A 23,807-nucleotide genomic window follows, 5' to 3' on the forward strand; every position below is an offset into this window, starting at 1 on the left:
GGTCTTGAGGATGAGTAGGAGTGTGAGAAGCAACAGTAGGGATAATTATAAAAGCATGCTTGCCATGCTAAAGAGTTTGGACTTTATCACTTAGCCAGTGAAAATTATAAAAGGTTTTTACATAAGAGAAAAGTGGGATTTAATTTATGTTTAAGAAAGATAACTGAGGTAAGGCCAAGGATGCATTGGAGTGAAGAAGGGAAAAGACAAATGTCTTTTTCAACAATCTAGAGAGGAAAAAAGGGTGTCTAAACTTAACAGCAATAGGCGATTAGCCCCCAAAACTGATTTTGAGACAGCAATCAGTATTCCAAGAAAAAATGACTAGAACTAGAATTTTTTCCAAGAAAAAATGACTAGAAGTTGGAGGAGAAGAGAAAGGACATGTTGAGACTTAGTGAGAAATTTAGCAGAGGGCCATGAGCAGATGGACACTCAATGACAGAGTTAGGGAATGTAGAAGAACAGATTAGAAAAGAGCAACAGAGATACAGAGCTTGGCTCTAGACGTTTTAATTTTAGGATGGCCGAAGAACATCCAGATGGAATTGTCTAGAAACAATTAGTAAATGCACCTGGAACCCATGTGGATGATGTCTAGAGCTAAAAAAAAAAAGAAAAAAAAAAGTTTAAGAAATATAGGTCTTCCTCTTTCTAGAAGATGATTGTCATTCCGTGTAGTGCAATGCGCCACTACAAGTTTTTTCGTTCCAAGTCTTTGGACTTCATAACATTGAAATTGTTTTTCGTCATTTCCAACATCCCATAAATATTTGTCAAGGACAAAGAAAAGGAATGTGGATCTTTATTCTTCTCATATAAATAACTTTGTACACATGACTTCCGGCTTTCATATATAAAGGAGAAGAAACTAGCTCGCTTGTATGGCAGCTCCAAAACTAAAAGATTGTTGCACATATAAGGGGATTGAATATATTTTGTAAAACTCTGATGCGTTAGTATTTCTGTGCTGTTCTAAAGATTAGTTTTTACTTATATTAATTAAAGATACAGAAACTATATATTCAGTCATGTTAAATGGGACACAACTTGGGGATTTTCCTCAATCTTATTTTTCATCAGCTTCTCACACTCATATAATATGCTGCTCAAATTTTTTGTGTGTGCAATATGAACATTTGAACATTTCAGTCAGGTACTGAGCCAGAAAAGGTAATTGAAGTTTTTAGAAAACTTATGTGCTTAGAAAATATTTTGTTTTCTTGAAATATTAATAATTTATAGCTGGAAAAATAGGATCAAGACTTGATCACTGGTTTGTAAATTTAGGAAGCGTTTGATTAACAATTTGATGAAAGCATTTAGTGGGTACAGGAATAGTTTAAATACTTGAGATTAAAGGCTTTCCACAAACCCCTTTCTAAGAAAGTTTAGCTTAGAAATCTTAGAACGCTTTCTAAGGAAGTTGAGAGCTGTGGTACCTGTTTTGATCAGAAAGGTAGTTTCTCTTTGCTCTAGTAGTTTTATGATTTGTACTGGTTTTTTTTGTTTCTGTTGTCATTTGTTTTAAAAAAATGTTAAAATTGTAGGGGGCTTCCCTGGTGGCGCAGTGGTTGAGAGTCCGCCTGCATCGCAGGGGACGCGGGTTCGTGCCCCGGTCTAGGAAGATCCCACATGGCGCGGAGCGCCTGGGCCCCGTGAGCCGTGGCCGCTGAACCTGCCCGTCCGGAGCCTGTGCTCTGCAACGGGAGAGGCCACAGCAGTGAGAGGCCCGCGTACCGAGGAAAAAAAAAAAAAAGTTAAAATTGTAAATCACGTCTAATCATAGTGAACTGTTAAACTTCTACTGTATCTTTATTTTAAGGAAAAATGAGAATAAAATTATCTTGTTGGTCCTAAAAAAAAAAAAGAAAGAAAGAAAAAGAAATATAGGTATTCCTCTCACCTCCATTATAAAAACTAAATTGGGAGTATTGAAGTAACATGAAGATCATGCACAAAATGGTACGTGAGCCTGGACAAGGAGAACTGGTGTTATTACTTTTGCTTCAAAGAAAGACAGAAAACGCTGGAGGGAAGAGAGAGCTCACTTGGGAGGAGGGTTTAGAGGACCTGAGAAGGTGGTGAGCTGACCTCTTTCCCATCCTCACTGGAGAGGAGTGGCAGGGGCAGTCCGGAAGGCATCAGGCATAAAGATAGGCCCATAGAGTTGGATGTATCTGTGTTACAAGAACAAGCTGCGGGAGACACAATGGTTAACACCATTCTCATCTCAATTTTTTAAGAAGTCAGGGTTGGGATGACTCCTTTGGCCTAGAGAAGACAGAAGTGGTTAGCTAGGACAAAGGCCAGAAGCTGCCTCTTGAACAAGCCACCCCCTGGATCAGGAGAAGGCAGTGTTTGAGGAGCCAGGCTTGTGGATGAAAAGGGTCCTCATTTGGATGCCTGAAGATCATCAAGTATGCCCCACAGTTACACACACACGAACCCATATATATTTCCATTATATCTTTCCATGACTGTAAACCAGCTTGAAATTATCTGTATCCACCAATGAAACTTCACTCACCAGAGAATTGCTCCCCCCACACACCTGCCCCGTGATAAATGCTAACAAGTCTTGCGGAACAAAAAGGTAGTTTTTCAAAGGGAATCAATGAAATGTGTAAAGGGAAAAAGAAGTCCTCATAGAGACTTTAAATTAGACACTAAGATTTTAATTCTTTAAATTAGATTGAACAAGCATTAATGGACTAATTGAATTTCCCAGAGTATGTCAGCTGTAGTCGGGCAAGAAGTTGAAAAAGTACATGTGGTCATAAGAATGCATGTTTGTATGTCTGAATAGTGAGTGTTCAAAAATAATCCACTGGATATACATATTGGATGGAGCTGGATCACAGATGTGGGAAGTAACACAAACTGTGTGTATGTAAGAAGAGAAAAAAAATGACCCAAAATATTTGTTGTTGATAAGGAAAGAATTTAACACTAATGAAGGAGAAGGATGAAAAGAGATCTGTGAAAGGAAATAAATTATGTAGATGCAAATGACTTAGTGAACGGTTGTAGAAGCAATTTTCTAAATTTGCAGGTGATATTGAATTGGCAGACATTGCAAACAGTAAGGAGCAATTCAATCAGATAAAGGACTTGAATCATTAAGTACTTGGTCTAATAGATGGCAAGCACAGATAAGTGGTGAATAATAAGTCTTGAATCAAAGCTAAAGAACAGTGAGTGAATATTTGCCAAAGGGAATGATGTTGTCCAGGAATGGCTTTAAGGTTTAAAGAAACTTACAGGCTAGGACAAACAAAAATTCAGTAAAATATGTGTAGAATTAAAAAGATTTGGTGGGCTATAGGATATAAATTAAGAGACTACTGCATCAATCAAAGCCAAGGTGATACAAAGACTGGTGCTATGATAAGAAAATCTCATAACTTGAGGATATATAAATCCTGAAATCCACTGTTGGCTATTGAAATGCCATCTATTACCTAGATTTTCATCTATCTCCGGTCATGGTTTGGGGATAAAATTAAAGAGGAAGATAACTTCCAGGCATAAAAGAGAGTGCAGATTTGTGTGAGACCATTCTAAGTAACTTTTAAAGAGCATTTCAACCATGAGATTCTATATGATTCTATGGACATAATCTTAGGGAATTGTTTAGATTGATCGGTCATTTTTATTTAGGATGCTTATTCCATAAAATAATGGTCTATGTTAGTCTGGAAATTATAAACATAGAGAAATATACCACAAATGAAAGAGGATAATAATTTATATGGTCTAGGAAGGTAATTGATATGATAGAGAATGCATTCCTTCTTTCCCTGTGTTTTTGCAAAGTTGAGAACTTTATTAAATAAGTTTAACTTCAATATTGAAGAGAAATAGAAAACATCCTTTACACAACATTGAAGCCATATTTGGAATCTTTAGACAGTCACTCACATGAATGTACCAACCCCATTTGAGGAATTTGTTTTAAATTCACATACTAATATCAGAATGTTTATTTCACTCTGATATAGAAAGTAGAGGCATGTCTTGAAAGGTATTTCTGTGTTTACTCTTGACTGCCATTTGGATACTTCAGATTTTAATTGTTTTAAGTCTTAATGATTCTGAGTTTTCTCTTTGTAATTTGTATAAATTTGTGTAATTTTATAGTGACAGGCTTTAAAATAAGTAAAGATTTCCCTGATTAAAAAACAAGCAGGGCTTCCCTGGTGGCGCAGTGGTTAAGAATCCGCCTGCCATTTCAGGGGACACAGGTTCGAGCCCTGGTCCAGGAAGATCCCACAAGCCGCGGAGCAGCTAAGCCCGTGCTCCACAATTACTGAGCCTGTGCTCTAGAGCCCATGTGCCACAACTACTGATCCCCCGTGCCAGAACTACTGAAGTCTGCGCGCCTAGAGACCGTGCTCCGCAACAAGAGAAGCCACCACAATGCGAAGCCCGGGCACCGCAACAAAGAGTAGTCCCGGCTCTCAGCGACTAGAGAAAACCTGTGCGCAGCAACAAAGACCCAAAGCAGCCAAAAATAAATAAATTAAATAAATAAATTTAAAAAGAACAACGAGCAAACACCCAAGCACCTCACAAGACTCAACTGTATCAAGGGAGGAGGTGACTGCAGAGGCTCCAGATACATGTGTGAGGACATCTAATGTATCTCTTACTCATTTTATATTTCACTTAATGCCACACAGAATTGCTAGGAGAACAGCCTTTACAGATTCACTTCTCATAGAGACAAACTGTTTCTGGGAGCTAGTTCTTTCTCATTTACAGAGAACTTACATTTGCCCCCCTGCAGAGGTCTGAAAACATCTTTAATAGCAGTCTTAAGTGAATTCTAGAATGATTGAAAAGGTTACTGTAATGAAAATAAAAATTCACTCAATTTTGGTCATTATCCTTGGTGTGCATTTTACTGAAATGTGGATTTACAGTTTGGGCATTTCAGGCAGTGATTGCTTCCATATGCTCCTTTCACAAGCAGCCTGAAGATGACTTTTCAGAAAGTTAAAAAAAGTCTCTACACGACTGAAAAACTCTTTCTGATGGCCCTTTTATTTGAAGATGGTAGCATTCCTCTTGGGAATTGTAGAAATGCTATTATTTTTAAATCCCTTTTAATGCTGCAGGATAATACCTGAACCACTGCAATTTATGAATAACCTGTAGCTTGCTTCCCACTCGACATTCAACAAGCATTTATTGGGGCCTAATGTGTAGCTGGCATTGTAGGGAATACATAAAATATAAAACACAGAGCCCTTGTTCTCTAAAAGCTAAGCAGGAAGGAGGAGAGAGAGAGATCCAACACATATCCAACACTTTTCTTACTATCTACACTTCAACTTCTGATGAACTTATCCAGTGTCAAGGATTTAATTGTCATCTATAAGTAGACAACTTTTAATTTGTTTCTTCAGCCCAGACATCTCGTCTGAATTGCAGACTTACAGTTCTTGCTACTACTCAGCATTTCCTCTTAGATGCCTAGTGGGCACTTCAAATGTAACATGTTCAAAACTGAATTCCTGATTTCACCACCACCCTGTCACAGTGTATGGCAACTCTAATCTTCAAGTTACTCAGTCCAAAACCTTTGAGTTACCCTTGACTTCTTTTTTCTCTGTTTTACGTCATACACGGTGCATCAACAGTGTGTGTGTGTGTGTGTGTGTGTGTGTGGTACGCGGGCCTCTCCCTGTTGCAGCCTCTCCTGTTGCGGAGCACAGGCTCCGGACGCACAGGCTCAGCGGCCATGGCTCACGGGCCCAGCCGCTCCGCGGCATGTGGGATCTTCCCGGACCGGGGCGTGAACCCGTGTCCCCTGCATCGGCAGGCGGACTCTCAACCATTGCGCCACCAGGGAAGCCCCATGTATCAACAATTTTTTCTGGCTATAAATTTGAAATATATCCTAAATATGATCACTTCTTACACGTCACTACTAACCACTGGTGCAAACCACTGTTTCATCTCCTTAGGGCTACTTCCATGGCCTCTTAACTACCCACCAGGCTACAGCTTTTTCCTTCTGTAATCGTTTTCAATAGAGCAGTGAAAGTGATTATTTTAAAATGTCAGTCAGATCATACCACCCTCTCGCTAAAACCCTGCAGTACTTTTCCACATTATTCAATGTGAGAATTATTCAGATTCTTAGAGTTGCCTATAATGCCTTCTGTGCTCATTCATACACATATACATGCACCATCATGTCTGTTAATCTCTTCCTTCTAACTACTTCCCCAGTATGCGTATTGCTTAGGGTCAAATCGGAAGTCAGAAAAATAAGAGTAAGAATTTAAAACCACATACATGCCAAAAGAAAAAGAAAAATGGAGCTATGAATAATTGCTGGGTAAGTAATTAGGAGAAAGAAATAATGCAGAAACCATGAAAGCAAGAGTTTGTCAGATGTAGCAAGTAGAGTATGGTGGGCATGGCCAACTCCACAATTTGTTCACCTATAACCTTTGGCAAGCTACTCACTTTCTCTGAACCTCAGATTGTCCTCTCTACAAAGAGGATAGTGATACCCTTGTACAGGGTTGTACATAGAGAAATATACCTAGCATATGTGGAGGTTCAACTCACCCAGGTGAGCCAAAAACGTTAAAATCTAGACTACTAAAGTCAGAGGACCTGGCTGATATCTTGATATGGAAAACACCTGTAAAGTCAATGACTTCCTCACAATGACAGAGACTTCTTCAAGCAGTAGACAGCCTTGAAATCTAATTCTTTCCTTCCAAAATTTAGGGTTATATAAAAACACCTATTCCTCTTACCACATAGCAAAGAGCAAGTAAGTCAACAGACCTGTTTTGGAAATCTACTGTGAGCAAAGCAGTGTGAAAAATATTTAGGGGGATAGAACACTATGAACATAAAGCTCCTGCCTCAAGAAGTTTATAACTAAGAAGATAAAATAGATATTTATGGTATAAGTACTATATGAGAGCTGCAGAAAAACAGAGAGATGAGGGGTAAGGCTCTGGGGGAGGGGCAATGTCATGAACTCAGGTAAAAATTATATATACACACATATATATGTGCATATATACGCTATGTATACAGATATATAAAAACAGAGAGGGAGACTTGTGAAAACTAAACTCTTTCTAGAGGGACTTTAAAATTATATCATTATGTGAATGTGCATGGTGTGGGCAGGGTTTTGAGAGAGAGAGTTAGAAGTGATGCATGTGGTTTCTGGGAAGAGGCTTAGAAATAAGACTAATAATGACAACATAAACACTAAACTAATAATATTGTTGTCACTATGGTGTTGTCAGAGGCAAAACATCTGTTGCAATAATGAAAAGTATTAATTTCTAGAAATAGTGTGGTGAGCTCCAAGAAACAGGTTTTGATTGAATATAATCCAAATTGCAAGATCAAAATCTATTGCTTATAAGGGGCAAGAAAAAGGAAACGTTCTAAAAATTCTTCAAGGAAGAATGATTAAATTTATCAGAGTACCGTCATAATCATAATCATATTGCGTACCTACCATCTGCTATTTATGTGCTGAAAATTCAAAGGTGACAAAAATAACTGTTGCTTTAAATTCTGTGCACACTTTAGAAGGATTGAATAGCTCTGTGTGTGTGTTACTCAAAGATATTATATAATATTTAAAGTTTGATCAAATATTGGAAAAAATATATAGGCATATGTATCGATATATGTAAAAGTAGAAAAGAATCTGGAAGGACATGCATCAATCTTGAAACAGTGGCTATACGTGAAGGTGTGGAAAAGACTGCTGATTGTCCTTAAATATCTGTTCCCTCCTTTCTTAGTAACATAGCTCCTGAATTATAGCCAAATACTGACTGTCCACCATGTACATTTCTTGGCTTCTCTCCTGATGTATGGTCATGTGACTAAGTTCTAACCAATGAGAAGTGTCAGTCATGTGACTAAGTTTTAACCAATGCGAAGTGTCATGAGAATTAAAAAGAAGTGTCATTAGAACCTTCTGGAAATGTTCTTAAAGGGAGGACTTTTGTTCTTACTCTGATCCTCCTCTTTCCTCCTTGCTGGAATGTCAGTAGAATGGCTGTAGCTTAAACAGCCATCTTAAACCATGAGTTGGAAGCTTTGTACTGAGCAGAGCAGAACAAGAGAATATGAGCTGATTTCTAACTCTGGAAGCTTTATCAGCCCGGGACTGTCAGCCGTGAGACTCCTTGTATATTGACATTTAATCCAGTGATATTTTGAGCATTTCTTTCATTTGTAAGAAGAAAATAGGATGGTTTTATATAATTTGACCCTTTAAAATCTAAGATATATTTGTATATTGCTTTTACAGTTTAATGTTTAAATTTACTTTTCATCTTAGTTTTGCTTTTCTTTGTTTTATAGATGGAAAACTTACTAGCCAGTGCTGAAATGTATGTTTTTCTGTTATGTTTTGTTTTCACATTGGCCTATCTTCCATGTTGAGCTAAATGGACTCATATGATTTAATTACCTGACAAATTTACAGTTAGAAAATTTCTTTTCTCACATTTTTAACAGCTAAAACTTGGAAAATGTTTAACTTGCAAATAAGTACCTTACACTGATATTCACCGACTTCTCATGTTTGAGCCCTGCCAAAAATATTTCTCTTCTTATGTCTCTACTGAGTCTGGAAGACATTTTTACAAGTTATTCCACTACTGAAATTTTAGGAATTTTTGAGACTTCTCTCCACTTAAGATGTTGAATCAAGCATAAGCATCTACCTCTTCCTTTTTAGACCTCAAATGACATAACCATACAACCATAGAGTAAAATTTAATATATTACTCTAAATTAAGGTAGGGTGCCTTCCATGAACCAGAGTTGTCAGATTTCAGGAAAGCACACTCCTAAGAAATTGTAGCTTTATCAGAGGACCCCAGAAAAATTCCATTAATTATCAAATTGGATGTAAGTATCTCATTCCAACAGAGATAATATTGGAGTCCCAAACGAGATTGCAAGTCTATGGGTGAGAAGAGAGGGCAGGGAAGGCATAAGTGATTTCATAAGAAAGAAGAAAAGGAAGCAGGGAACATGCATGAAGAGAGCCAAAATAACCTTCAGAAAGAGAAAGTTTAATACCAAGTGTTAATGTGCAGAACACAAATCTGGAACTTGTTATTCCATAACACTGGCTAAGGGGAAGGGACTTAAAAGTGTGCCAGCATAGTACCCTCAGGAAAGCGTTACTTCTGGAGCATCAAGAGAAATTAGAGAATATATGTGCTCCTTGGAGACATGGTAGTGAAGGTAGAGGTCAGTAAAAGAGCAAAATTAAGAATTCTGTAGAAACCAAGCAGAAACAACACATACCAACCCGCTGCCACCCACCCCCAAACATCCTCCATTGAAGAAAGCAATGTTACTACACTGACAGAAGGAAGTACTATTGAACAAGGAATCTTATCTGCAAGTTATCCAGGAATAGAAAAATAATTGGACAAGTTCTATTCAAAACTAAGAATTAAAGTATGTCAGTATGTTTTAAAAGTTGATCAACATTCTCCTCACACAACCACAGAGCAAAATAAAATTGTAACATAACACTTCAAACTGAATTAAATGTCTCAAACAAGCATTTCAAATGTTTTAAGGAGAAAATCTAACAGAATCACAAATTCAGAAGCTAATCATTTAAATGGCCAAATGACAAAGAAATGCAACAACCTCAGGATATATTTTTTTAAAAAAAGACAAAAATTATAAGACATAAAGTACAAATTGCTCGAAGGAAATTAAATTACATTGAAGAACAACAAGAAAAAATAATTAAAATGAAATAAAGAAGTAAAAATGTTCAGAGTAAATGAATCAAAATGGAAAATAGGCCAAAAGTATAGCATATGTATTTGAAGTCTCTGAAGAAGAAAAGCAACACAATGGTACAATTAATATTTAAATCTATAATCTAAGGAAACTTTCTGAAAATGAAACAAATGTACTTAGTGTTCCTAGAAAAGCTGATCCAGGACAATGAACTCTGAGCTATGTCTTAGTAAAATTATTAGACTTCAAAGGAAAAAAAAAAAAAAAAAAGAAATCCTCAAGGCAAAAAAATCAAACTACTTTTAATGGTAGAAAGTTAAATCATTATCAGACTTCTCAAGAGCAACACACGAAGAAAGCCAGCACTAGAGAAGCACTATCAAGAATTTTTTTTTTAAGTGCAGGCCAAATATTCTGTAATCCATTCAAGATCTCCTTCATGGCTACAGAGAAAAGAGTTTTAAACACACAAGTGCTAAGAGAAAAGTGGACACTTGAGCCCCTCCTGATGAAACAACTAGAGTATGAGCTTCATTCAACCATGAAATAACAGGATAAACTTGACAAAACGACTAATAGTGATCATTTAATATATTTAACTGTAGAAATGATGCTAAAACAAGGTTAGAAACATGGGTTAAATGATAATTTGAAATCATAGTATGGTATAAAAAATGAAAGGATGGTCTTATTAAACACTGGGAGAAAAACAGGGAAAAAAAGGGGAAAATAGAATATCATTATTAACTAGTATAGAAAATAAGTGGAAGTCACCTATTTCATTTAAAACAAAGAAAAAAAAACAGAAAGAAGGTTAAGTGAAAAAAGTGGGGAGTAAGGGCACTATAAAAGGTATAAATATAAAGTTAACCACTATAACAAAAGTACAAACCTTTCTAAAAAGAAAAAAGTAGCAAAAACAAACCACAGAGAAAAACACACAGATATAAAAAATTCAAATAATAATAAATAACAAATAATGAAATATATCTTTTGTGTATATATCAAACACAAAATCCTGATAATATACTATCTTCTAAAACACACATAAACATTGACAAAAATCAGTCATGGATCAGGTCTCATGGAAAACACCATTAAGTTCCACTGAGTGGATATATTACAACTAAATTTCTCTGATCAAAATACAATAAAACTAGAAAAAAAAACCAAAATTAAAAAATTTTTCCATCTGAAATTAAGAAAGCTTCTATTAAACAACTTTTGGGAAAAGGAGAAATACAAATATATATTACAGAGCTTTTTTAAGACATGGTAGTGAAAACACTACATATGAATCTATAAAGAATATTTAAAGGAGTGATTCATAGTCTTAAAAATCCATATCAGGGCTTCCCTGGTGGCACAGTGGTTGAGGATCCGCCTGCCGATGCAGGGGACATGGGTTCGTGCCCCGGTCTGGGAAGGTCCCACGTGCTGCGGAGCGGCTAGGCCCATGAGCCGAGGCCGCTGAGCCAGCGCGTCTGGAGCCTGTGCTCCGCAATGGGAGAGGCCACAACAGTGAGAGGCCCGCATACCAAAAAAAAAAAAAAAAAAAAAAAAACCCATATCAATAAAAATGAAAAAAATGGAAATAAATATATTTAATTCCATCTTCAAAAGCTAAAAAAAATATACAGCAAATTTTAACAGAAGATGTAAGGAAGATAAAAATAAAAGGAGAAAGTAATAAGGTAAATAATTTTTTAAGTAAATTAAATTAATAAGTTAAATCTTGGTTCTTAGAAAATATCAACAGAAGACAAATCATTAGCTAATCCAATCAAATAAAGAGTAAAGAACTTAGACCAATTTATACAAAAAGTTATCAAGGAATTACCCCACAAAGGAGGACCAGGCCTGAGTGTTTCACAGGTGAACTCAACTAGTCTTTTAGAGAACAGATAGATCCAATATTATTCCAGATTTAAGGAGACTAAGAGATACAACAACTAAACGCAAGACATGATCCTGGACTAAATTGTAGGATGGGACAGTATTGGGATCAGTGACAAGGTTGTAATATGGACTGTAGATTAAAGTATGGCATCAATGTAAATTTCCTGAATTTGATAACAGTACTGTTGTTCTGTGTACAGAATATCATTGTTATTTTAAAATAACACATATAGTTGCACTCTGAAAGAGGGAAAAATTAAGACTTCAATAAATAGACTAGAATAAATAGAAAAGTATGTTATTATATCCAAAGACTGTTGAAATATTTTTTTCTGACTAAATTACGTTATCTTGGAGTCCATTCAGCATCCCAAAGTGAATTTATGAATTTATGAGAATGATTTAAAATACATTTGAAGATATATTTACATGGTTTTAGCTTAAAAAAACTCTGAAGGTGATAAAAAGGGAAAGGAAGAAATTCTTGAGCTGTAGATACTGACATAAAGGTAAAACAATTAAAACTGTATGAAATTGGACCAGTAAAAAAGAATAGAAATCCCAGAATGTGTGTGTGTGTTTGTGTGTGTGTGTGTATGCATGTGTGACTGTATGAATTAAGCATATGCTGAAAGAGTCATTTCAAGCCAGGAGAGAAATTATACTTTCTTCTAGAACAATACTCAGGTAATGGGCTAATTGTTTGAAGGAAGGAAGTAATTATGTTCATATCACATTGACTCTGGAGACAGCCTGCCTAGATTGGAATCCTGGATTTTAGCTCTATGACCTTAGTCAAGTTACTTAATCTATCTGTGTCTCAATTTTCTTATCTATAAAATAAAAATAACAATACTATTTATCTCACAGAATGTTTGTGAAGGTTAATTGAATTAAATATTGAAAAGTATTCAGCTCATAATAAGCACTATATAAATGTTAAATAGTAGTGGCTGTAATAGTAGTAGTAACAAAATATCCTTGGTACTTGTCTTAATTGGATTTTTAGATGGCTTATCATGTGCTAAGCTATAATCAAAATAATACCATTCTTAATATTATTTAGCCATAAGAAAGAATGAAATTCTGCCATTTGTAGCAATGTGGATGGACCTAGAGAATATTATGCTTAGTGAATTAAGTCAGACAGAGAGAAACAAATACTGTATGATATCACTTATATGTGGAGTCTAAAAAATAAAATGAATGTATATAGCAAAACAGAAGCAACTCACATATAACATTAAGGGAGTTGCAATAGTGGTCATCTTATTGGAATTTGACTGTTTTCTTTATAATTTTTTGTTCCTTAAAATTTTTCTAGGATTTTTAAGTATGATCTTAATTTCAGAGTAAAAGTTACTTTAACCACAATTTCATTGGTTCAACCTCGATATTTATTCATTTCCAGTGGTATATTTGAAAAGTAGTGGATATTGTAGTATGTGTTTATAATTGAAACTGAAATATTAATCTGTAACCGTGACATAACATATCTGTGTTTCTTTCAAAGAAATGCATAAAATCTTGACATTGAGAAAATTAATAATTTGTGATTAATTTTACAGTTTGATTATTTTTCTTTTCCCCAACTTACATATTATATTTATTTAGAAAGGTCTGTTGAAACTTGAAAGTCTTTTAAAGTCTTTAGAACAAAAATATTTACATTCCCATATTAGCAAATAGAGAATTATCGTAATATAAGGTCTCAAGAAATAATTTTTTAAATTACAATTTCAAGGTTGGAAAGGCTCTTATATTACCAATTTCAGTCTATTCATTATACAGATGAGTAATCTAAATTGATGGTTTGGCTACTTGCCCAAAGTCATGTCATATATCTTAAATGAAGATGTAAAACTCGAACACATTCTTCCTTTCTTCTTCCCTCTCACCTTTCCTCCCTTCCATCCTTCCTCCCCCCTTCCTTTCTTCCTCTCTTACCTTTCTTCAATGTCTACTTTCTCCCTAGCAAACCTGAAATTTTTATATTAAAACATTATTTCAAGACTAAAAAATATAAAATGATATTTAAGAAAGCTGTCAAGAAATTTTTAAAATTTATGCATAGTTCATACTTGGTGAAGAGTAGAAGAAAATGTATGGTTTAAGAAGCTGAATAGGCAGAGATAGACCTAGTCCTTGTTAAATGTGTGCTAAAGCTCTTCAGTAAATATTTTCCTTCCACTTTGCACAAAAAATCTTTAAGGTGGGAATGATAAGGGGAAAATACTTAAAGTAATTGAAGCTCATGATAGGCACTTTTAATGAGTTTGAATTTCCGCGTCCAAATGAACGATATCCCAGGGGGATAAATGCATTTCCTGAGGTGATATATGAGTTACTATAGATAATGTGTACAAAACATGAAAAAGAGGGCTGTTATATAGTTGGAGGTTGGCATATTCAAAATTAGAAAAGGAAATTTATTCTGACAGAGCAATGAATTTGATTTTATTCTCTGGTAAAATTATGGAATGGATTATTAATCAGATGTGTTGTAGATGGTAAAAAAAAAAGTAAGCAGTTCATTTTCTTTTTTGATGGCATTAGCTATTCATAAAATGAATATCTGATTATTCATATATTTTGAGTTCAATAATGCCTTTTACAAAACACTTAAAAACTATATAGAGGACTTCTCTGGTGGTGCAATGGGTAAGAATCCGCCTGCCAATTCAGGGGACATGGGTTCAAGCCCTGTTCCGGGAAGACCCTACATGCCGTGGAGCAACTAAGCCCGTTTGCCACAACTACTGAGCCTGCACTCTAGAGCCTGCGAGCCACAACTACTGAGCCCACGTGCCACTACTACTGAAGCCCACATGCCTAGAGACTGTGCTCCGCAACAAGAGAAGGCACCGCAATGAGAAGACTGCGCACTGCAACGAAGAGTAGCCCCCACTCGCCACAACTAGAGAAAGCCCGTGCACAGCAACGAAGACCCAACACAGCCAAAAAATAAATAAATAAAATTAAAAAACAAAACAAAACTATATAGAGCTACTTGGCTAAATGACAGTGTAGTAAAGAATACTCATAGGTGATTAAAAAACATATCTCGGGTATTAACTAATTAGCTGTTTTCAAAGGGGGTAGAACTTTAGAGGCAAGTTTCAATACTTTGAGCTTTCCCATGTACTCTTCATCAATGTTTTACTAGTAATATGATTGAAGAATTAAAGGCCTGCTTCTCAAACTTCCAAATGATGCAGAGCTAGCAGAAAACGTTGATATAATGGTTGATAGTAAAGATTCAAAATATTTCAGATAGATGTGAAGGTCAAAAGAAACAAAGAATGAAATTGATGAAAGATAAATACAAGATCCAACATTTTGCTTCAAAATCAACTGCATAGGATTTCTGAGGACTTCTGGATTGATAGTATTTTATTTTAAAATATTTTGAAAATTTATTTAATCCTAAGTTTAAGTCAATTGTAATTCACCTAGTAAAAATGATTCAGACTCCAGTGTCATTTAAAAAACTGTATTATTCTTATCATCTGAGGAAACATTTATGAATTGGACTATGTTCACAGGCAAATGACCAGTATTTTGAGGGATATGGAAATCATATCTTGAGAAGAGTGATTGAATAAGCAAATTATTTTTTATTTTAAAATAATATTTCCAAGTAAGGAATAAGATAAGATAGCATTCGACAGGTATTTTAAGAATAGTCGTAGAACAGATCTATTTAGATTTATAATGTGATGTATTGATAACAAAGCTAACACACTTAATAGAGGATACAGAGAAGCATATATCAATCATAGTAACACCAAGGCTTTGTATTAATTAGAATATTGCAAATATAAATTGTTCATCTTAGCAACTGGGCTTGTTATACTATTAAATAATATAGTGTTTGTGGAGCATGTAACAAGGTACTAGGTATATAGTAAACATTAAATAAATGTATAACTATTGGTATTATTAACATAATGTCATTAACATTATGTTCAAGCATAAACTATATAATTGTTAGATATGATCAGTTATTTCAAATTAAATTTAGAGTAAATGTGTTCCAGCTTCTCTGAGTGTAAACTTCTAAGAGTCAATGATCATGTGGCGTATTTGTCATGCCCTATTGTATTATCCATCCATCTCCTTCTCATGACTTGAAAGAATGTAAATATTTCCTTTCAAGAAAAATGTTACAACTGTGTAATTAGAATAGTTTTGAAAAACAATTATCTATATTCCAGGTTTAGTGCTATTTCTTATCACAATTCAAATAATCACTTTTACATTAAACATTTGACATATAATAATATTTTGTAATATATTAAACATACTATAGTAGACTCAATTACCTTAGCTAGTGGCAAATGACATAAACATAAATAAATTGATAAGCCAAGAACTTGATTTTAATTATTGAAGTAAGCATTCATGAAGATATAAATTTTTTGTCACTGCTACAAAATTTAGCAAATTTTTATGTTGCCATTTTATTTTTATTCTGTAAAATTCCCTCTCCGTCAAGTATGCTGAGAAATAGAGAGATAATTTATAAGAATTGGGTAATGAATATCTAGTGAATGTTCTATCTTCTTTCATTCATATATGAAACAAGTATTTATTAATCATGAATCTATGCCAGACAAATGTGCTTGATACAGGAACATGTCATTTTTTTAAAAAAGTGACAGTCCCTGCCTTCACAGAGCTTGTGGTCTAGTAGAAAAATTCATTGTTCAAAAATCATACAAATAATGTAAAATTGCAACTCTCATACTGTTAGGGAAGTGAGGGATACAGGCTTCTGATGGTGTAAACAAAAAGAATTACTATTCCAGTCAAAAGAGCCATGGATAGCTTTCCTGAGGAAGTGATAATTGAGCTGATTTATGAATATGAATAAAAGTTTACTTGAAGAAGTTTCAGGAGGGTCAATTCAGACAGTACAATCAGCATGTATGAAGATCATGCATTGGGAAGAAGTGCTGGAAAGAAAAATGGTCCAGTAGGAATATGTCGAGGTAGGTGGAAGATAATGTATCCAAAGATATATAGGCTTTGTTAAAGATTTTAATCTTTTTCCTAAAAGCAGTGCAAATCCACTGAAAACCTTTACATTGTGGCAGGGACAGGATCAGATGTGCTCAACAGAAAGAACACTTTGGCTGCAATAGGGAGGTTAGAGATGAGAAAAGGTAGATTTCAGGTAGACTCGTAAGGAGCCCTGGAAAGCAATGATGAGAGCTGAAAATAGTAGAGAAGTGAATGAATATTAGGATTCTCAGTAGGTAGAATCAGAAGTGACAGACAGGATAGGGAAATAAGACTGAGAAAAATAATGAGATCACCGAGATTTAAGATTTACATAAGAAGATTTTCACTGAAGCAGAAAATATTGGAAGAGGACTGGTTTGAGTTGAATGCCTCTAGTATGATCTTGGCCATGTTAAATTTGAGATGTTTTTGAGACATCCAATAGAAATATCAATTATGTAATTGCATAAATCAGTATATACTCCAGAGCTCATCTCTGTATCTACAAATGTAAATTTTGTAAATCATGTGTATAGATGGGAGTCAATGGAGGTAATGATATGAATGGGATTGCCTAGGCAGAAGATCTCATATGAAAAAAGGGTGTAGGTCCAAGTCCAGAGGATTGCCGACATGGGCTTGAAAAGGAACTGAGAAAGAGGCTTAATCATGACATGAAATTCAAGGAAAATAATGTTTATGGTGGAGGGGGCCATCATCACTGTCAAATATTGTCAAGAAGCCTAAACAGATGAGCACTAAATTATATCCATTTGATTCAATAGTGTAAACATTAAGAAGCGCTGCGTCCATTGAGTAGTCGAACACTCGATATTATGAATACAAAAGAGTCTTCCAGAGTGACTGTGAGGTGTGGAAATACAGACAAATCTTTCGAGAAAATTGACTATGAAAAAGTGAGAGAGAAAGGGTAGCAAGTGGGAGTCAGAAGTCAGAGAGAGTAAAAGGAAAGGTTTTTCTCTTTTTGTTTTTATTTTAATGAGAAAGAGTTAAAGAACCTTTTCATGGGAAATCAACAATTGGTAGATGATGTTGAATACAAGAGATGGGAGTTTAAGCATCTGAACTGGAGGGGATTTGTTGATAAGTTTACTGATGGAGGTTTGGCATTAGAAAGGAAGACATCTCCTCTATCACAAATAAAAGTTAAATAGAATAAGCTGGATGTGGGATATAGGTTGAGAAGTAGAAATAAGTGTGAATTTTAATTTAGTATCTTCTGATTCTCTATAAAGTAGCAGTGAATGTCATCTGAGAATTAGGGGAAGTGAGAAGATTAAATGTTTTATGAGGCTAATGGTTTGAAAAGTCATTGTTGAAACGGAACAAGTGAGTTGACATACACATACACACATGCATGGAAATACACACATGCATTTCTGTATGCATACATACAGAAATAAATAGACTAATAATAGAAGGAAAGAGAAAGGGAAAGAGAGAGAGAAAGAAAGAGAAAGAACGATAAGAAAGAAAGAAAGGGAGGGGAGGGAGGAAGAAAGATACATGTGATTGATCATTTCTGGTTACTTAGACATATTCAAAAAGTTTTAGGACCATCTTTCTGAATCAGTGGTTCTCGCCTTTTTTTTTTTTTCTGCTCCAGTACAGCTTCTCTACAAGTAAGGACTATCACGTACTCATATCAAGCATGGTGGTCTGCTATATCACTGATTCTGAAGGCTGGATTGAGGTACTTCCTTAGGAAGGTGTATACAAATCTCAGAGATAGGAAAATGTGTGCGTATAAGGATGTGTCGTGTGTGTATGCAAATGCATTTGTGCAGTTTGAAAAAGCCCATTATATGATTCTAGTATCCTCTCCACAGGGAGACTGGCAATTTCTTCTTGAGAATAGAGTAGCCAAGTGTTGAAAGTGGACCAGAATTGAGGAAGTTCTCCATAGAACTAGGACAAGCAATTACTATATTTAATAAATATTTTAGCACATACAAAATAATCAGTTCACTTTTCCAAAAGAAAACAATAACAAACAACAGCACATCTTCCCTAGATATTTTTCTTTATTACATTATAGAAATTCACTTTGTGATACATACAAATATCTATTATTAAAATCAGTATAGTGACTATTCTAATTCATAATCATTAAATGTAAAACATTTATTAGCAAAATATTTATGAACATTTACAAATATTCAATCAACATGTCAGCAAATCTCTCCTTAGGTGGAATTTTCTGACTTTAGTTGAGTCATAAAATGCTTTGGGTCCTTAGTGCATCAATTCGTAAATTACTGATCCACAGTACTTTAATATCCTGAAAAAAGAAATGTACTTTTTGAGAGCCTAATTGAATCTTGAGGAGTTGTTTATTCACCATTAAGATTGAGATAAATGAGTCAGCTCACAATAGTCCTACTAAAGACAGTTATATTCATTTCACAAATAGATAAACTGAAGCTCAGAAAAGGTAGGACTAGAGAGCTAAGGATCCAGGTTAGCTTTTCCTTCTGAAAAGACCCAATTCCTAGTAACTAAGCTATGCTAAATAAATATATGAGCTTGAAAGCAATAACTATTTCTCTGAAAATTCATTTCCATATAGAGTTATTAACTTTAATACCTCTCAGTTAATAATCCGAAACTCATAATTCTTATGTTAATATAGCCTTGTTGCAGTGTAAATAGTACAATTAAGAAAAGCAAAATTTCAGACTCTTTTAAGGTAAAAACTCTCCTAAAACCAGTTATCCTAATTGCTTACAATATGAGTCATTTGGAAAACAAATGATTTCTTGCAGTATGGTAAAGTGATTATATTATGAACCCTGGGTTTGCAGTAAGAAAAACATTGCTTTAATATCTGGCTTCTAAACTTATTAACTGTGAGAACTGAATGAGTTACTTAAACTCTTGAAGTTTCAGTTTCTTCATCTATGAAATGGAGAGGAAAACATGTAATTCATAACTCATTGTAAGGATTAAATGAGAAAAGTTATTTAAATACTTAGCACTGTATAGATGGGCTGATACACACACACACACACATACACGCAATGCTTAACTTTAGCTAGACTGTTTTTGCAGCTGTTATTACTTCAGAGACTAGATGTATGGGAATTGGTTTAGCATTCCACTAGGCATGTTAATTTTCATGTCCTTTTTTTTTCTCCAAAGGCACTAAAACCAGTTTCTATATTCTTTCATCAAACTATAAAAAAAAAAAGAATAATGAAAATGTTCAATTTACTATTGTTTGTGTTTGTCTGAAAGGAGTTTCGCACAGCTTTAGTCACAGCCACAGATAATTATTTCAAATAAGATGCATCTTTTAGATATTTAAATATGTTTTCATATCATAGAATTTAAATGTGAAGTCATTTGTTATGTGCTGTCACTGCAATTCTGCCATGTGCCTTATATAAGTAAAATAGCATGTGCTCTGTGTGGTTCTGAGTGCTAACACTGAGAATCCGAGACACATACTGAGAACAATGGTTATTGCTCCAAGAAGAATTATCTGTTTCCTTAATCTTTAATTGTTCATTAAAATATTTCGAGGTTTAAAAATAAAATTATGGTAGCAACCCCTGGTGTATGATGTTATAACTTAATGCTGTGAAATCTCTAATAAACTCTAATATATTTAGAAGCCAATAATATAAATTTTGATCCAGAGAAATCTAAACCAAGGGTGAAATGCCACATTGAGGTTTTTTTTTTTTTTGATAACTTAGATGTTAAGAACATGTTGAACATCTTGGGAACATTTTCTCAGGAAGAATTCTTTAGAATAAGTTTTACCTTTGCTACTGTGTTAATGATGGCTTTGATAAAATGACCCAAGGAAAAAAGACAATTTCCTTCAGGCATTATCTGTGTCAGAAATATTCTTCACTGATTTCACATGCACTGATAATATGAACAAGGTAATTTGTCTAACTCTGGTGGGCCAAGATTTACAGTAGGAAATGAAAAATTCACATATAGGTCTTCTCTAAGAAGTCTCTGCAGTGTTTTTCAGTTTATGTAAAAAGGCTTAAGATGTTGCCTGAGGCATCTATTTTATTTTCCTCAAGGCAAGCTAAAGTGCCACAAATCAAGTTGTTTTTCACACTGTTAATGTATTCCTGTCTCTTTCAATTTCTCAGAGGGCCGACATAGGGATTTCTGCTTTGACTATCACCCCAGACCGTGAGAATGTGGTGGACTTTACAACACGTTACATGGACTACTCAGTGGGAGTCCTACTTCGAAGGGCTGAAAAGACAGTGGATATGTTTGCCTGTCTTGCACCATTTGATCTCTCACTATGGGCTTGCATTGCTGGCACAGTTCTTCTGGTCGGTCTACTGGTCTACCTCTTGAATTGGCTTAATCCCCCAAGATTACAAATGGGGTCGATGACTTCTACCACTCTCTACAACTCCATGTGGTTTGTGTATGGATCCTTTGTACAGCAAGGTAAGGAAAATATATATATTTCAGCACAAAAAAGGAATGTGATGTTTCATATGCCATGCATTCAGTTAAGAACGTTCTGTGTCTTGACATCAGTAAGTGTTCTAAAGGTCTTTACAGCAATGCTAAGAAAAGAACATTTCTTGCTCTTTCCTAGTGGATCTCAAACAGCAGATTTTCAGTAAAAAATGGTACAGTATCTTTTGATGTAAGTTCAGTTTTATCAACAAAGCCAAAGATGAATGTCAGAGGTAAGGTTCACAAGAAACTCAAGAGGAGATTTTCCTTCCCAAGCTCCGATTCTGAGAAATAGCCTTTCTATTTCTCAGATAAATACTTACTGAGATTTATGAAAATACTTACTACCAGAGCAGATATTGCTTAATTATTTATGTGTATAAGAGATGTTAAGACTTGCTGTTTGTTGAGAGACATTGTTTCATGTATTAAAAATATTCATTGGCAGTGAAAAGACTTTAAGATTCTGATAAGAAATTTATGCTTTATCTTTCACTTTAATATATAATTTTTACCAGTTAACTTATAATTTCATTATATTCTAAACAATGTCTTTGTTGTGTTATTCAGTAGTCAATCTGCCTACTCTTTAAACTTATCTAGGTAATTACTTGACTCTTATTGTTTCAGAATAGAACAATATTTATTGAGCCCCTTACTTGAGACTACTGCCATCATAGAAAATGAAATAATAAAATACTTAGGGGATTGATAGTTTCTTGCAAACTTGTCATATGTATTGAAGAGAAGACATAGGTGTCACAATGGAGACATATGATTCTTTTGCCTTAATATTTACAACTCTCAATAACATCTTACTTTTTATATACACTTGCTATTGGATCTTCCATTAAATTTCATTCTTTCTATTCTCATTTAACTAATCATAAGGTTTGTCTAGACTTTTCGTCTCTACTTTCTCACATAAAATCTATCCCGCAAAACTCTGTAAGCATGCTTTTTCCCGCTACCTTTCTGTATCTGTGTATCTTTATCGCAGATATTTTTGGTCCATTCATTAATCACTAATCTAGTAGATATTTAATCCATGCTATTTATTTAAGTAGAACTTTGCTAGGCACTGAGTATACAGTTGGGAGCAAGGGAGTCGTTGCCATCATTGAACTACAAGTCTTGTGGGATGCAAACATGTAAAATCCACGTGTGATAGAGACTGTTAGAGATCATAGTCGTGGAGAGGGTGAATATATCTTAATGTCGCAAAGAAGGCTTTTTGAATTAGTACTATATAAACAGAGACAGAAGTAACTATGCAAAGAGCTTATTGAAGAAGAGGATGGGGGAAAGGATACATAGATGGTAGGATAGAATTTAAGACCAAGAAGTGAGGGAGAAATCAGAATAGACTATGCAGAATAGACTATGGAGCTGGTAAAGATGAGGCTGAAGATATATTTGTTATTATCAGGGGTTTGAATTTGATCTTCAGGGAAATTATCAGTAATTTAAAGGTATTAAACAGGGAAATTGCATGTTTAAATTTTTACTATAATCAGAAACATTGTGATTATAGTATGGATAAAATTGAAAGAGAGCAATGTGGAAAGGGAAACAAATTATCAGAGTATTATAATAACTAAATAAAGAGTAAACGTGGCTTGCACAAAGGTAAGATGACACTGGGAATCAAGAGAAGGGTATTGATGAATTGGAATCTATAGAACCTGATAAATTATATAGTGCTATGGGGATTGGTACTGAAGGAGAAAAAGGAGGTGAAATTTTATCCTAGGTTTCTGGATTGGGCAATTACGTGTATTGGTTGTCGATGTCATTTTCTGGGGAAAAAAATCAAGAAGAGCAGGTGTGATGTGGAAGATGATACATTCATTTTGGTACATTTGAGTTGAGGTATCTGTGAAATATCCAGGGGTATATTTCTAATGCTTGTTAATGGTTTGATATATTTGTCAGAAGCACAGAAGAGACATCTGGGCTAACAGATTGAGGAGATATTGGCATGTAGGAGATAATTGAAGCCGTGGAAGTGAACAAGATCGTACAGAGTAGTTGTTCTCAACTGCATACTCCTGATTGAGGACGACTGACTCAGAGAGGGCCTAGGACAGAGCCCTAAGGAAAGGAATGGGTAGATGAGATTTCAGTGATAACTAATAAGTGGTGACAAGAAAGATGCAAGTACCATGTGTACCATCTAGTGGTATACATACCAAGTAAAGACAATATTTGAATATGGAAGATTGGTTGACAGTGTTAAACATTTCAAAGAATCAAGTAAAATTAATACTTGAAAGGTGTTCATTGGATTTAGCAATAACCTTGTTATTGGTAGTATTCCAGTGACTAGAGCTGCATAATAAATTCCTCGAAAACTTATCAGTTTCGTGGGTCACAAATTTAGACAGGACATGGTGTGGTTGGCTTGTCTCTGCTCAATGATGTCTGAAGCCTCAGCTAGACAGCCCAAAGTCTGGAGGCTGAACTCATTTGAAGGCTTGTTCATTTCATTCACACGTCTGGTGGTTAATGCTGGCAGAGAGCTGGTGACCTCAGTTTTCCTCCACGGCCTTTCTCCATAGGATAGTTTGGCTTTCTCACACCATGATGACTGATTTCTCTATAAAGCGTGTCCCCAAAATAGGGGAAAGAGTCAGTGAAACAGAAGAATTTTTTAGTCC

The 23,807-nt window shown here is 34.9% G+C and overlaps 1 protein-coding gene across 3 annotated transcripts in view; it reads left to right on the forward strand.

The window, feature by feature from the left end:
• The window catches only part of GRID2 (glutamate ionotropic receptor delta type subunit 2), a gene marked incomplete at both ends in the record, with an annotated part of 1,377,541 nt that overhangs the window by 1,045,192 nt on the left and 308,542 nt on the right, over positions 1-23,807 (forward strand). For all 3 annotated transcript variants that reach the window (XM_082652914.1, XM_082652913.1, XM_082652915.1), the window contains one exon: positions 20,820-21,132. In XM_082652914.1, coding sequence (XP_082509040.1) covers positions 20,820-21,132 — 313 coding nt within the window. The remainder of the gene's footprint in view (positions 1-20,819; positions 21,133-23,807) is intronic.

Source organism: Grampus griseus (genome assembly GCF_964374135.1).
Source record: "Grampus griseus genome assembly, chromosome: 4".
NCBI classification, from domain to species: Eukaryota; Metazoa; Chordata; class Mammalia; order Artiodactyla; family Delphinidae; genus Grampus; species Grampus griseus.